The sequence below is a fragment of the Gobius niger genome, assembly GCF_951799975.1.
Source record: "Gobius niger genome assembly, chromosome: 10".
Classification (NCBI taxonomy): domain Eukaryota; kingdom Metazoa; phylum Chordata; class Actinopteri; order Gobiiformes; family Gobiidae; genus Gobius; species Gobius niger.
The window spans coordinates 12,114,657-12,131,845 of record NC_136861.1 but is presented as its reverse complement, the minus strand read 5'-3'; the positions used below and the strand labels follow the sequence as shown (position 1 = coordinate 12,131,845).

Sequence of the window (17,189 nt, the reverse complement as noted above, 5' to 3'; positions counted from 1 at the left end):
TTTTCTTTTAGAAGCATAAGCAGGTCATCATGAAAGAATAATTAATTAATTAAATATTTTTTTTATTTATTATTTTATTTATTTATTATAGGGACAATGCATATTAATACACATTATACATGTAAATATGCCAGAATTAGCCTAAGGGCTATTTTTCATCTGGAGTCCCTGGACAGTTGTTATGTGTCCTCCTGAAGGGAGTAAAAGTACAATTATACACACATAATAATGTCAAGCTACAATGTAATAGCTGAGTATTGTAATGCATTCCTTAGATTTTAGGAAATCAACTGTATTCTAAATACTCTCATATTAAGGAGTAACCAGAATACAGTTACTATAAATGAGTAATCTAAATACATGCATAGTTACTCCCCAACACTGATGTTACTGTATTACTGTAGTCTGTAATATAATGGTCTCTCTGTTTTTTGCAGTTGGTGTCCACTAAAAGAATAGATGTCATTTTTTGGATTTTAAGTGAACTAACAAAATTGTCCAGAGATTCAAAACATTTTTTTTTTTTTAAGTTGCTGTTAGTTACATCAAACACTATGGTGTATGCTTTTAACTCCAGTATTTTACATTTCAAAATCTACTTTGGTTTATTATTACAGAATGCACTCCTTTTCCAGAATACTTGGCCGTTTTGATGGCACAGTCCGAAATCAATTACCCCTTGAATTGATTTGTATGGTCGCGTTTCCAGTAAATTATGCCGATTATTTCATGGAAATATCTTTTATCGTTGGCTGAAATGTTACTTGCAGTAAGACAAAAATAAATCAATATATTCCCAAAAAGCAAACAGCCTACTTGTAGATATTCAACACTATAGTCAAATAAGGAACTAAATTCCAAATTACGAGTCATTTCAATGAAAAGGTTTTACTGACCACTAACACCATAGCTACTTCCTTTACAAGTGTCGACAACAACAAAGCCAATATCGTTACGTGTGAAAGCCGGATACCTGAAGCAAACTGGCAAAAAACCAGTTGTGACGCAAAGCAAAAAACAAATATTTTATACATCTATAGTTACATTCTCATCCCGTATTCCCACTGTTACTCTGCTTAATTCAAAGACAACACCAGCCTTCAAGTTTAGATTGCACCTTTTGTCCACAATATGCTACGAAAAAACTACACAGAGCACCTCTAAACTTTAAACATTACATTTTTGTGCAATCGTGAACAAATAAATACTAATTATGGTTTTAAAAAATATTTAAATAATAATTAAAAAAAACGTTAAATGAACAATAAACCAGTGCTATTGGCTACAACAACCATCGCGGATCGGCCAGTCTCTTCTAGTGACGTCTTTTGACACATCTTCCTTCTCTTGTCCATCCATTTCAGTGTATTGCTTGAGCTGTCCATTGTGACCGTTTTTGTCTGTAAGCTTTGGAGACTACTGCCTTATCCATGTCGAACCATCGGGAGCTAGTTACAGATCTGTTGCCGTTTCCTTGCACATCTTCATAAGAAAGAATTCTATCCACAGTGAGGCTTCAAAGCGTACTGGGACCTCAACGACCCAATATCTTTTTTGCCTTCTAGAAGATACCGCCTAATTTTCAGAGGCTCAGCACACTCTACACACGCGACTTCTACTCGTGTGGTTGTGAGATTCCCAGGATGCCCGTGCACGCGATATCTACACGCAGATTTCGATGGGGGTGGCCACCAGGAGGCGCCCTCGCTCGTTGTTCTCCCTGTTGACCCGTTCGTAGCTCTGGTTGGCGTTCGGCGACCCGCTTGCCGAGGTGTAGTGCGCCTCCATCAGCAGCCGGTCTTTCGCCACGACGCAAGCGGGAGACAAGGTTTGCTGCTTGAGTCTGTCCACCAGCACGTCCTCTTCCGACGAGGAGGTGATCATGTCGATTTGGGGCGCGCCGGCCGCCATCCCGGCGTTGCTCACGTTCCCGTTCTCAGTGTCCAGCATCCAGCATTGGTTGAAGTAGCTGAAGACTTCCTTGACCGAACACCTCCGCTCCTGCTCGATGGAAAGCAGCCGGCGGAACATGCGCAGAGCCTCGTCCGTGAATCTCCTCCACTGAGACGGGACGGTCCCGGTTCGACGCCTTTGCCAGCGCACGAACTCGTCGTAGAAGGCGTCGTTGGGCATCGCTTTCTCCCAGGGGAAGTTCCCGGTGAGCATGCAGAAGAGCAGCACGCCGAACGCCCACACGTCGGTGCTGTAGTCCACGCAGAAGCCGTCGTTTCGGGAGGTGTCGCACAGCTCCGGGGCGGTGTAGGGGATGGTGCCGCTGACGCGTTTCACGGGGGAGCCCGCGCGCCTCGTCATGCCGAAGTCGGACAGCTTGACCTTGCGGCACTCGCGGTCGAAGATGAGGATGTTTTCGGGTTTGATGTCGCGGTGCACCAGCTTCTTGCAGTGGAGGTAGTCGAGGGCGATGGACACCTGATGCACGCAGCGCTTGGCCACAGCTTCAGGGAGCCCCACCTGAAACGAGAGGAGAGAGTGAGGGCGTGCAGAAAATATCACCACAACAACACTCCTATAACTACTACAATAACAACAGTCATGGTTTACACTTGCATTGCGCTTTACAATCCTGTTTTGACCTGTTTTCAAAGCACTAGTCATTATTCAATCACTCTTCACTCGATAAATTACTATAGTTTAGTAGAGTTTATGCATGTGATGTCATAACTTAGCGATAGCATGGCAGTTAGCATTCCATCAACATTGCAAATTGAGTGGCGAGTATGCATTGTTATTCATTGATTTGCCACTCAATTTACAATGTTAATGGGACTCGAATCACCACTGTGGCAATACCGCCTTTGCTCTGCCCAATCCCGTCAGACCATGGAAGCTAAGCAAGGAAGGGCCTGGTCGGTACTCGGATGGGAGACCGTTTGGTAACACCTGGAAGCCTAGCGAATGTAGTGTGTGAGTGAGTGGTTGGTGGTGGTCGGAGGGGCCGATGGCGCAGACTGGTTGCCTCGCTTCCATCAGTCTACCCCAGGGCAGCTGTGGCTACAAGCTTACTACCATCAAGTATGGAGTGAATGAATAATGCGATGTAAAGCGTCCTTGAGTGTCCAGAAAAGTGCTGTATAAAACCGATGCACAGCTCTACCCTCTGAGCCACTGTCACCCGCTGCAGCAAACTGATGCTAACACTACCACTATAGAGGGTATGCAGATGATGTAGCAGCATGACACTAGAAGCCAACTAAGAGTTAGCTTTGAGTTAAAAATTCCGATTTGTTCCGACACTGAGAACAGATCCTCGAGGGCTTTGTACAACTGCTACTACTGCTGCTTCTACTACTGCTTCTACTACTATTACTCCTACAACTGTACATTTATTTTATTGACCTTTTTTTAACCAGGATAGTCCCACTGAGATTAAGAATCTCTTTTTCAGGGGAGTCCTGGCCCCAGAGGGGAATCTATTTTTTATTTCTTTTTGTGGTAGGGGAAACCGGAGTACCCGGAGGAAACCTACGCACGGGGAGAACATGCAAACTCCACACAGAAAGGCCACGTCCACACAGAAAGGCACCGTGCCATAAATGTCACTTTTCTTGTTGATTGAATTGCTTGTGGTGGGAGGTACAGAAAGATGTGTTTGCCATTTAATTTCTCTAAATGGTCCAAATGTATTCATTTATTTCATACACTGTGCGATCCAAATAATACAGCTCTGGATCAGTCAATAAACCTGATAAGCTTCAGTCTTTAGCTTTCCATGGCAACTGCTACCTTTCCAACATTTGGGAGCTCAAACAAAATACTAAATATTATGTAATGTACTTCTGTTGAGACATGATTGTAAGGCTTTCCTGTATTCAACAATAAGAGGTTTGTGTGTCTTTTTGCATAGTTATTTGGCTATTGGCAATTTCAGAAACGATTTCCGAAATACCTGGATGAAAACAGTAGAGAACAGAAAGATTTGAGCCTGAGAATAGTTTAACACATTATTGTCTTATCCAATCACACCACAAAGTCCTCAAACAATTTAACAAATATGACAATTAAACACAACACTTACATACATGCCTTTCAGTCATGTGACCTTTGTTGAAATGGCGGCCATTTTGAACACCGAAGTAGCATTATGTAGCACTACCACATGTTACAATATCTCTACTCAGTATGAAAATGAAAGACAACTGATTTACAGTGGCATTTTTATTTTCTCATAATCATTGCTCAAGATAACAGTAAAAACACGGCCCCAGAGACGCACGTTTATGTGAAGAAACCAGTGAGTCTGTGTTTAAGATGCGAGCATTCTACCGGTTAGCATTTAGCTTCAAAAGCTCAGCTCCAACCTCTCCAAGAGAAAGCCCTGAACCACAGTCCAGACCTTTGCTACATCTTGTGACAGAGGTCAGAGCTGAGCTGTTACTGTAGTATTTCCTCTGTGTTCATAGATATGAGCCACACACGTGTTCATCATGTTGAAGCCATTGGCAGTTGCTAACCAGTAGCATGCTAAAGTCTTGAACAGCTTAAACACTAACTCCGACTGAGACTCTCTTGACATGACAAACTGTAAAAATCACAGAGAAAGGTTGTCTCTTTCCTCTTCGATGATTTAGTTTAGCCTGCATAATACTACTTCGGTATTCAAAATGGCCGCCGGAACTATCGTGATGTCATTGGAAACGCATGTATAGGAAATAGTGGTATCATCTGAAACTACGGCTGCACAGTGTATCGGCAAATTATCAAGATCGAATATCAGATGTTTTTCTCTATGTGAAACAAAACAATAAATAAGTTCAAACCTGGGGCGGGATGATGTCGAAGAGGTCGCCGGCCGGAGCGTACTCCTGGGCGAAGATGTAGTACTCGTCGGTCTCGAAGGCGATCCCAAACATGTTGATGATGAAGGGGCAGGGCGACAGGTAGAGGGACACGCTGTACTCGCGCAGGAAACTCTTCAGCTTCGTCGTCTTCTTACGCAGAAACTTCAGCGCCATTTTGGTCCCTGAGAAACGGGAAAGCATTAAGGTGAGAGAGTGAAAGCCACTGATGTGTGAGGCTACGTTAAAATCCCATTCTTCGCTTCTTGTTCTGTTTTGAACCATTTGGGGATTTACGCCTCGACTCTTAATTGCCTGTGCGAAAGTTAATTAAAACGACTGGCAATGAATCATTACGCCTCAAGTGCGGCCTGACATTTATTTTATTTATTCCCTCCGTTTTTAAATAGTGCAGGCTCGTTGAAGGACCGTTCTTTGGAGCTATAATCACATCTGTAAACACAGCAGAGGAGATTAAGCCAAGTTACATTTCCGGCTTTCAGGAAACCAATTCTCTCGCTGTAATAATCAAAGCATGCACAAAAGCACATTTGGTGACAACACGGAAAAGCAATTTGGAGGAACATGCTCCGGAGACTCGGCCCGGTCTACCCTCTCACACGCGAACAAATGGTTTGAAAAGAACAGTAATAAATATTCCACACTAGGGCTGCAAAATCACGACTGAATCAAAATTACACTAGGATGAGAAACTGCAGGTGAATAGGAAAAAAAAAACTTCAAACTACTGCCATCAATTTGAAAGTTGCACCTAATTTACCATTTGAAATATCCTGAATTGCAGTATTAGGGCCCCTAATCTGATATGTAAATGAGAGAATGCCGCGTGAGTAGAAAATGCAGATATGACTCTGCTGCTGATCCACTTTTGCATTTTACTACTTGTTTTGCACTTGAGCAAACGCTTGGTAAATGACTGTCCTGGACTCAGACTGACTTTATTGATCCGCAAGAGAAACTGCACTGTCACAGTTGCTCAAAAAGTAATGTGAGAAACAAAGGCTTGAAATTAAAGAATGGAATAATTAAGCAGAAATGGCACTCTCGCATATATGAAATGGGAATATGTACAGTGCACATTATCAATAATTGAATCTTAAAAAAATAATTATACACATTTGAAATATACAACTACACCCTGGGTTTAGGGTAAAGCACTTTGGTCTGCCAAGTGTTGTTGTAAAGTGCTATAGAAATAAACTTTGATTGATTGACTAGTTTTTACTGAAAGAAAACTGTAAAATACTGTTGATTCATTGATATGAATTCAACAACAATAATCAACAAGTCATTCTGAAAAAAAAGAGTGGTATCTGGAGGTGCCACTTAAAAAAAAAAAGTCATCGTTGCCTCTATGCGAGAAAAAACAAATGTTGAAAAAACTGCATTTAAAGTGAACATATGCAAAATCGACTTTCTTGAGGCTTAAAGGTGCACTATGCAACTTTTTATGTAAGATAAAAAGTTGACATCAATGTGTATTTGACCTTCCAGTGACCCAGCGGCTGCTTGGGTGGTTAGCACAGCGCCATTATTTACCATCCCGATGCTCCAGGATCAATTGTTCTTTGGGTTTTCACTGCTGATTGAACCGCATCCATGGTTACATATGCATTCCATTCCGAAAACCTACCAGAAATCCTAAAAAACCTGATATAAAATTGATCCTGAAACATCATAAGAGCCACCGGGATAGAAAGTAAAGGCGCTAAGCTAACCGCACTAATATCAATTTTTTTTTTTTTTGGACATAAAAAGTTGCATAGTGCACCTTTAAACCATAGTTTAATGTTCTGTCATCAAAGACAGACCTGGAGTGGTATTTCAAAACATTCACACAGTTTTCAGTTAATCCTCGGACAAAGCTGTTTCTCCGTTTCTTCTTCTATAGTGTCAGTGCCTCGTTCTGTACTTCCTGATTACAATTGTGTCATAGTTCAAACCCCCAAAAATATTTTAAAGCCCATTATCCAACATAATTGATTTTGAGCTGTTTTGTGCTCGACATGTATTTATCATTCACTGGCTGGTTGTTTTTTAAGAAAATTATTCCTATAGCTGCCAGCAGGAGGAGCCTCGTCAAGATTTTCACCAGCTCTTTCTGCATTTCATTGTTACTATTTAAAGGGGTTAGATGCAAGTTAGCCATTTTATACTCACTACTGCCACCTCAGGTCATACGTGTAGCTGCACCTTCTATATTAAGCTCGTGCATGACGGCACTTCAGACCCGAATCAACACCTTTTTGAGTGACAGTGCAGGATTTTACAGGCAGTTGTGGTGAACAGGTCTGGGCTCATTCTACACATTAGGACATTGTTGGAACATGTAGGGGGAGGAAGATACATATTTTTTTTTTAAACTCTGTATAGTCCCTTTAAGTCTTGCATATTGACATATTACATGACATATTAAAAAAAAACAAAAAAAAACGTAAAATATCAAAGCTGAGGCTCCAAAATATGCATAGATTAGACAATATCCGTAGACAATATAAAGAGACCCCCATAAATTTTGTTTTTTTGCGCTGCAATTAGCAAAGCCTGTAGTTAGATAGGGAATAGGATTTCCTCAGCAAATTAAAATATTGTCTATCTTAATGGAGTCGAATGTATAAAACTGGGTGAAAATGTAATATAGGCCTCAAAAAAACATGCTCTGAAATGCAAAAGAGTCTCCCATTAGTTTAGAAGTATCCTCTCGAAGTCTGCATCTATAATTGCAGCCGCCAACATGAGCTGAGGTAAAGTCATTTTGGGGATGCTGCAGTGGAGACAGGACAGGGCATTTCTCCAATATCACCGTCTCAGCGCGGGATACGTGCCGTTTTACCCTGAGCAAACTGTTTGGGAGAGGGCAGAGGAGGGCAACCGCTCTGGGACTGCGCACCAGGAGACAGGCGGGACAGCTGAGTGAAATGTGGAAAGATGCAATGTCAAAGAGCTTAAGAGGTTCATCTTGACAAAGCAGAAAAAGTAAGTGAGGAAAAGACTCAGTGGAAAGTCGTCGGTTCAATCCACAAAGTCTCAATCCGTGCCAAGTCTAAACGTCTAAGTCCCCAGGTTGGCAAGTTTGCAATGGAAACTTTTACAGACGTAGCAGCTCTGTCTGTCGAGCAGGATTTACTAAAGATCAGCCTCACTCCTCAAACTAAATTACCACATCAAAGAGGAAACGGAAAACCTTTCTCTGGGATTTTTACAGTTTGCCATGTCAACAGAGTCTCAGTCTGAGTCATTGTTTAAGCTGCTCAAGATGTTAGCATGCTACCGGTTAGCATTTAGCTTCAACCATTGACGATAAACACAATTGTGGCTCACATCTATGAACATAACTCATGTTGTATCAAAGGCTAGATGTTTGTGGTTCAGGGCTTTCTCTTGGAGGGGTCAGAGCGGAGCTAACTAGTAGCATGCTAACATCTTAGACACTGACTCACTGGTTTCTTCACATAAACGTGCGCTCTCTGGTGCCTGTTTTCTTCTTGAGCAATGATTACGAGTACGTAAAAATGTCAATGTCAATCAATTGTTTTTCATTTTCATCCTGAGTAGAGATATTGTTACATGTTGTAGTACTGCATAATTCTATTTCAGTATGCAAAATGGACACCAGACAGTTGGCTGTGAACTGTTAAGCATGAGGTGTTTCTTGTCTGGTCCATTATTCAGGATCCCTTTTGCTAGTTTTGAAAAAAAATAAAAGAACAAACGATTTCCAATCCATGTGTAAAAGTTGTGGCTGGCCTGGCTTTAGTGCTGGTAATATTTTAGTCCATATTTATCACTGGTGTCGGTCAGGTTGTCCTTGCATCATAAATATTGTTGACTCACATTGTGTCAAACTCCTTTGCTGCAGAGCTGAAGGTAATATAGCGCTGCACATTAAATACTGAATAGAATAATCGTCTATTATCCCCATCAGCAGCTTGTTTTTGGGTTACATGAGGCTAATCAGGGCTGTTTTATTTGCCAGTTGCGAAGGGTGACATTTCACCCTCAGATCCTGTTAAAACACAATAATTAGCCCCGTTTCCAAGGTGACGCCTGGCTAATTAGCATGTTGTTTGGTTAGGTTGGGCAAAGCCGTCTGTTTATTTAGCCTATATCTGAAAACAGCTGCCTGTGAGATCAAACGCAGCATCTGGTCTGAGCGAAGCGAATGTAGGACAATTAGAAAAACACTCGGGCAAAACATTATGAGGCGAATTATGTGGATTTTGTTGATACTGTTGTTGTGATTACGGTTTGGTAGAAGCAGATAAACTTTAGAAAATAAGTTGTGTATGATGCCTGGGTTAAAAGGTCTCCTAAACTGCGGCTTTTTAAATAAAGTTTGACGTTTGATGTGAGTTTTGTTCTTGATATAGTTTTGCTATAACATTTTTATCAAGGATTTTTGGTCCATAGGCTTTACTTGACAGAACAGTTTCAAGTGAAAGGGAGTGATGAGTGAGAGAGACACTCAGTAAACTGTCAGAGCCAAAGTTACGTTGACGATAGAAACTCCACCATGTCAAAATATGAGTTTAAGAACATTTTAAAATGTATAAGATAATAGTAATATGAGGACACTGTGTCCAGAACAACTAATTAAAAACGACAAAGAGAGTTCATTGTAAAAATCTGTGCTTGTTAAAGCTGTCACGAGAATGACTATATCCAGATAAACAATACATTTTGGGCTCAATATTTATCATCTGTACATCTAATTGCATTTTTGCAATTTTCACCTGAAGTTAGTTGTGTTTCATTATATATCACAGTAGCATCATCTTAGTTTAACCTTAACCGACTGCATTGTCTCCAGTTCGGCATTACCCAAATCTCATATCATATTGGCCAGTCTATTTTTAGTCTAGCTTTGTTGTAGGACTGAAACGACTAATCGAATAATCGACAACTAATCGATTATTGAAAGAGTTGACAACATCGATTAATCATTTTCTGCAAAAGACAGACTCACATAAGGCAAACATTACATGACAATTTTGTATTTTTGATGAAAAATCACTTTGTTTTAAAGTTAGGGTCTGCAGTGTTTTGTACATTGTAAATTTCATTAATATCTGTCTGTGTCTCGTCTTTAGGTTCAGTACAAGTTCAAGTGGCGTCACTTTAGCTTTTTGTGGTAAAAAGTTTGAAAAAAATGCAATTTTTATACACCTTTCATTTTAATCGTAAAAAATAATAGTTGCAGCCAGGGCCGTGGGAAGATATTTTGCCTTGGGGGTGCTGAGAGACAAGATTGTCCCCAAAAACGCTTATTTCCTATGTATTTAATATTGCCTGTAATGCGTAAATGATCCACCAGGGTAGCGCCCTAAGCACCCTGGGTTCCCTGGTTGCAGCTCTTTTTGTCACCTTTTTATTTGATTTTTGCCACTTTTGTTTTGTTTTGTTTTTTGTATTTTTGCTGCTTTTTATCAAATTTTTGCCAATTCTTTTCATAGATTTTTTTTGCTTTTTAGTTGCTTTTTAGTTGCTCTTTAGTTGCTTTTTTGTAGTGCTTTCATCCTCGTTTTCCTTTCGTTTTTGTCACGATTTTGACGCTTTTTTCAAGAAGCTTTTACATTTGGGCAAAGCCAAATTAGAGAAAATGTGCTTGTTTCAGCGTGTGGTTAAGAGGATAAAAGCAATTCAACAGGACCTACTTTTTTGGGCCAATGCCAACCTTTCCTTTTCGATCCAGAGAGCATCCTCATGGCATTTTTTTTAATTGTGCTAATCCCTAGCTGCAGCACACAGAAGATGTAAATTGGATTTCTAAACTGAGAATTGCCTCGGAGCCCCCGGTGTAGACTATTATATATATATTAGTTTGTATGTGTAACCTGATATAGCATACACTGAAGAGGCTGATATTGGTTTCGACTGTAACTCCCTTATTAGCAGGTTTTCAGGAGCAAAGCCTGTAAACTGTGACAGTGTGAGCGACAAAAGCACGACCCAATTCCCCAGAGCAAAACATCACAAAATCCGCACAGTCACAAGTCTATATTTAGCACTGGATGTGTCACCTTTTTTGATTGGAGAGTTATTTATTTCTTCTACAATGCGAGCGCGGCTTGTTCAGGTAAAAGGAACAACAAAAACTACAAAAGGAGCACATTTCTGAAAAGACTTTTATATAATGACAGTCGCCCACAACACACCGCACCGTGGGCTGGATGAGGTAACTGGTCTTGTCCGTCGCTGAAGTAAAGGACTGGATGTTCAGGAATTCAAAATGTTGAGCTTTCACTTTCACCTAACGGCATGCTGGTAAATCATTAGCGTCACATTAGTTTATCTAGTGATGGATTATGGATTTTAATAAAGAAATGGGCAGTTTTTTGCGTCCATGTATTTGGCAGCAGTGTTGATTTTGTCACCTAAAATATTTTTGTCATAATTTTCATATTTTTTTGCTGACTAAAATTAGACTTAAAGCAGTACTTAGTAACTTGTTTACCTTAATAAATCCTTTCCCTAGGCCCTCTGGGGGACCTAAAACCTTCACCAATTCACCTTATTCCGGAGGCTCGCGTGGGCGCCGCCATGAATTGTGCCCGCCCCTTTTCTCCTATGTGTTAACATGGGACTGGAGAAGTCCTCATAAAATCAGTCACTACATGAAAACAAAGCCGTTTTCAGGCCGCACAGAGAAACGGTGCAGTGTCGACATGTTGGTGCAAATGAACATCGGACATTTTACACAAATCAATCGACTAAACATCAGATTTGAGCGGAGAATATTTTCCCTCGTTCTCCGTTAAAATGAACGGGCTTCGCGCTCGACCGGAAGTGTCTGGAAAACGAGGTGCCGAGACAACGCAAAATGTGGCAAAAGTGGGCGGGGCGGAATAAGGTGAATACACACTAATGGAATCACGAAGAAGAAGCTAACAGGCTAACGGGCAAAGCTAACTGCGGACTAGCGCCACTTACACAGTATCGACAGCCAAGTTTGAGTAGAAAAATGATCTCCATTGTGTAATTGGATGTACAATATCCCTCTCTCCCTTTGTCTTTTCTGTCAGCGTAGTATTTACTCTCACGGACAATTAATGAGTAAAAAACGGCAACATGCTACGACACCTGCAGTGGCGCTTATGGCCTCTAGGGGCATGAGTTACTTAGTACTGATTAAAATTAAAACTATGACTAAAATGTCAATCAAAAAAATGAAAAAAGACAATAATCAGCGAAACTTCAAAGGCTCATATCATTCATATCATTTAAATTCACTGCCAAAGTAAAAGCTCTGTGCAAACATGAATCAGAAAACCGTGATTAAATAGAACTGCAGGACCTGTGTTAATTTTAAACACAGAATTTAATTTAGTTGTCGATGAAAATGTCATGTTAATTTCATCTAAATCAAATCCTTTTTTAGTGTCTTCTTTCAATTATTATTATTATTTTTAGTTTAGTTCTAAAATTAATAATAAATCTTTCAGCCGACAAAAATGACACTGGCTGTAATAAAAGCTTCAGCTGATTTGTCGCCTTCTTTGCTTTCCTCCAAAGCTACGAGAGTTAATTGTTCGTGGATTCAAAATCTGTACAAACCTCTTTCTTTCTCCAACTCACATTTTATTCCGCCTCTTTCTTTAAAACACCGGATAAAGCGCTCTCAACGCTACAAGTGCGTCTGTTTGTAAGCCATTGTGTTCCCCTCTCGCTGTAGCCTCTGGTGCAGCCCGTCCTCAAACGTGCAGCAGACTGAAGCATGAAAGAGCACGAATATTACATAACGACTCCAAATCACCGTCTTGAAAAGTACATCGGCGCTAATGCAAAAGGAGACGGCGTCGCCTCGGGACACGGGGCCTTCACGGGCTCCACGCTTTTTAAGCTTCACCAAAAAGGTAAAAGCTTCAGAATAAAAAAGTACAGTGTGTGACATGGTTTGGTTCTTCAACATCGAGAAAAACGAATTAACTATAAAGTGCTGGAAGGGAAATTCAAATAACTATTAAATATATATACATGTAAACTATCAAATAGCCATTTAACCTCTTACCACCCGCCTTAACAAGCACATTTTCTCCAGTTCGGCTTTACCCAAATCTAAAAGCTTACAGTCTATCGGCCAGTGTAACGTTTAATTTGAAAGCTAAGACTTACAAAACTGATCTAAAAGGATCTTTTTCCTCACATCACACTTTTCACGTTTTTTCTCTAATTTTTGTCACTTTTTTTGTTGCACTTTTGTGGCCATATTTGGTCACTTTCTGGCGCTTTTTTGTTGCGGTATCATGCCTGTTTTTGTAGCTTTTTTGACGCTTTTTTCATGAAGACTTAAAGGGACTATACGGAGTTTAAAAATGCATTTTATGCATTTTTCTCCCCCTACATATTCCAACAATGTCCTATGCATGAGCTTAATATAGAAGGTGCAGTTACACGCATGACCTGAGGTGGCAATAGTGAGTATAAAATGGCGAACTTGCATCTAGCCAGACTGGAGAAAATGTGCTCGTTCAGGTGGGGGTTAAGAGGTTAAACAGTTAATATTGAATTGGTTTTCAGTGTCATTGTTCCAAGTACCCCCTGCTAAGAGCTTGCGTAACCCAGGTTGGCAAGCGTTGAAGGTTAGAGCAGATTAGAGCGTTGAAGAATCAGCAACACTGACTTGGAAAATCTACAGTACAGTGGCTCTACAACGTGGTTCACCTTTAATTTTTTTGGTACATTTTGCATGCTTTTTACAATTTTAGAATGCACCATATGCGCATTGTGTTCTGTCTCCTGATCGACCAGTCGCAGAGTGAGCCTCCTCTCGCTGCAGAGAGGATCTCTGTCAGTGTCAGCGCACAACACACACCGCCAGAGTCACAGCAACAGGCCGGGCATGAGCGGGTCTGACTGAACGGGTTTTACAGGACTTTCTCTGCACTTTTCCACGGAAAAAAACACCATGAGCATGTGTCGCCTCAGCTTAACACAAGCCCTCTGAAGCCTGAAACTGATAAGATAAAACTCAGGTCGTAGCTTGGATTGTCTCTTACTTTGAACCATTGCACAGCAGAGACGAGAGCAGCTCATGATGTTACCATCCCCGCAGTGCACAATGTGACATCTAAAAATCTTATTAGACAAAAAATAAAGCGTGTGAGGGGTTTGACAGCCTTAAAACATAATAATAATGTAACCCCCGTGATAAACGAGGGACCACTGTAGGTTTAAAGCTGAGAATTGTGCTTTGTGTTGTTTGACATGGGCCTGTGGGTCTGTAGACTGGGACTTAGGATTCATTTCACTTCTTGTATTGATCAGGGCAGGTGTGAAATTACTCATTATACATGTTTTATGGTTTAAAAATAATGCAATCTAAATTATAGCTCACTTACTGTGTATTCACCTTTAAAAAAAAATATGGACATTTCTGATTGCCTAATGTTCCAAGGGTAGGTTTCCGGATATAGTTTTTTGCAGCCCTATTTCTAACTCACTCCCTTTTCATTGATCTCCATAAGATTTTACTCAAAAGACAGATTTTCTTTCGGTGCTGGGTTTGAAGTGCATCGATGTGGAAAGCATCATATTTTATTAATAAGCAAAGCACTAAAGATTTGTAAAATACTTGATGCATTAAATTAGGATCGACTCACAGAATATGAGCTTTCGGGTTGTGTTATAGCTTTCTGTGACTGGTGAAAACGTATTCCTCTTAAACAGCATCCCTTGGACTGCGTGGAAACATTTAGATATTTTGTGAACACTGTCATGACAAGTTTACCTCTGATTTTGTGCACGACGAGGTCCACTTTGCCGTAGGTGCCTTTCCCGAGTTCGCGCACCACCTCGTAGTACTTGTTGATGTCCACTCGCTCCAGGTTTTGGGCTGCGATCAGCTGAAGCTCCTCCAGGATGTCTATGGAGGAAGAGGAGGAGGAGGAAGAAGAGGAGGGAGAGGAGCGGGGGGCGTGGGTTGACAGGTTCATGATGGTCAGAGGGCGTGGCTCACGGGATGTCCTGAGAAGAGAGAGAGACAGAGACAGAGGGAGGAGCAGGAAGGAAAGGTGGTTACAGCCTGTTCCCATACAATGCACTGTATTGTACACACAGAGCAGGTTCATGTAGTGACTGGAGCTTTGTGGTCAAGCCAGAAACTCTTATGCAACATCGTATTGTTCATAAAGATCAGTAAAGAGACTTGTACGAGTCATATTCCGTTGTTATTTCTGACTTATACTGGAAAAGATTGGGTGGATTGTTCTTGACACCGAATGAAAGCTCTTTATTATTACCTCCTTCGTAGCTGACCTATATAATACAAAACAACAGCACCTTGTTTCTCCTTCAAGTCATCTTCATGTCATCTGCTACCTTTGCCTCTCAACAAAAAACCCGTCATTCCAATAAATGCATTGACCAAAGAAAAAGTCATGCCAAAATAAAGGGTCACAAGCTCTAATATTTTGTAGGACTTGCATCGTTATAATGGGCTTCTGCAATGTCAATAGTGCTGGATTCATTTTTCATCAAGATCTTGTATTGGTGATGGGAGAGTGTGACCACTGCGCCTACTCCAGCACATCCCAAAGATTCTCAATGGTTTTAAGATCTGGACTCTGTTGTGGCCAATCCATCTCATCCTCCCTGATCCACTGTTTCACAATGTGAGCCCGATGAATCCTGGCATTGTCGTCTTGGAATACGCCCGTGCCGTTAGGGAAGAAGAAATCCAGTGATGGAATAACCTGGTCATTCAGGATGTTCAGGTCTGTACTCGCATTCTCACGTATCGACTCTACCCAGTACACACTTGTGCTTCCACTACACTGTAAAACCACAATTGTTGTGGGCATCGCCTCCACAGATGTGCACGCTGTACAGATCGTCATTAAAAGTTTTTAGAGCTGCGATGAGAACAAATGTGGACAAATGCTGCCTTCTGGTGGGGGTCATGGACTCATTCAGAGGTGCCAAGGCACATACTAGAGGAAAGAAGCAGCTCAAAGACAACCATGAAGGTAAGCAACATGCAAATGCTACGCTAACATCAGTTAAAGTTGTGCTAAGTAACAGCGGCTAAATGCTAATATCTGCAAACTTCCCTTTTGGAACAGCGGTATGATGTTGTGAAATATTAAATCTGTATGACCTGCATGTTAATAGTGAGGGCTGTCCTCTCTCTCGTTTGCTAGTCAGAGGCCAACGTATGTTTACGCCACATAAGTCACGGTTTAGCGCTTTGGCCACAGATCGAGGTTGGTGCCACAACTTAAACTTGGTCAGACCGGTTTGGCCCTGGCCTCGGCAGTCGAAAAGCTCACCCAACCAGGTTGACCAGGCACTGGGCTGAGTCGTGTCTGCCAGTGGAAGAGAAGCTAGACCTGACCAACTGCAGCAAACACACATCACAACAGTTAAATCCAGGTAGAGAATCTTTAGGAGGGGATAAGTCAATACATAATCAATTCCTTTACTCTAATAAACAAAACCGTATGCATGGATTCAACCATGAAGACGGCTGCACATCCCACTTGTTTCTACTTCCTGCCAATCACTGTCCGCTACCGTTTCTCCTCAACAAATAAATGCACATCTCCTCTCCATCAACCTGCCATCTCTGCATCAACTCTGCCCTGCACTGAAAGCTGGACTGTTGGGAGATTTCACGAAGTTCACCCAAAAAAAAAAAAAATCAATCTTGCGTTAGAGTTGTGGTTTGTTTAAGTTTTAAGTTTTGAATCCGCACTGGTGGTTTGAGCCAATCCTGTGCCAGTGCTGAGTGGGCGAGTTGTACATTCGCCGACAGCATCAAGGAATCCTGTCAATACTAAACAACACAGCGACGCTAAAGAAATGTTAATGTTCGCTGCAGACCTGGAAACCCTGCATTAAAGTCAAACAAAATCAAGCAATGGTTTCTACGGTCACGAGTTTAACCTATGTACGTGAATGCACCTCCAAAGAGACAGTTTTATACTTTCAACCAAGTTTTATTTACAGCTAAAAGTTTTCCGTCTTGACTTTGGTTGAACTCAAAACAACTATTTATAGAAACATCCAGAAGGAGACGATCCGACCCGGTTTCCTTACCCCTCACAGTCTGGCCCTCGTTAAACTCAGACCATTAGCAATTTTCAACTTTGAGAAAACGGAGGCTCACTTTCTGCCAAATATTTTGCCGCCTACTGACACTGACAGGCAGTAATAATAGGCCAGAGTTATTGACTTCACCTGTCCGGGGCCACGTAATGATATACGCTATAGTTTAACCTCTTAACCCGCACAGGAACCAAGCACATCTTCTATAGTTTGGCAAAAAAGTGGCAAAGATCAAAGGGAGAAGTAAGAATAACACAATAAAAAAGCGACAAAAACATACGACTAAAGGGTGGTGAAAAAGCAACAAAAAAGTGATTTGAAAAATGA

General features: G+C 41.2%; 1 protein-coding gene across 1 annotated transcript in view; it reads right to left on the bottom strand.

Annotated features, from left to right (window-relative positions):
* Positions 1 to 1,349: 1,349 nt before the first annotated feature.
* Positions 1,350 to 17,189, bottom strand: part of LOC306968936 (serine/threonine-protein kinase SBK1-like) — a 28,217-nt gene continuing 12,377 nt past the window's right edge. Inside the window, exons 2-4 of the mRNA XM_079564522.1 lie at positions 14,545 to 14,780; positions 4,779 to 4,981; positions 1,350 to 2,472 (exon numbers count right to left, since the gene is read on the bottom strand). Of these exons, the coding sequence (XP_079420648.1) occupies positions 1,663 to 2,472; positions 4,779 to 4,981; positions 14,545 to 14,749 (1,218 nt within the window). The 5' untranslated portion in view covers positions 14,750 to 14,780 and the 3' untranslated portion in view covers positions 1,350 to 1,662. The remainder of the gene's footprint in view (positions 2,473 to 4,778; positions 4,982 to 14,544; positions 14,781 to 17,189) is intronic.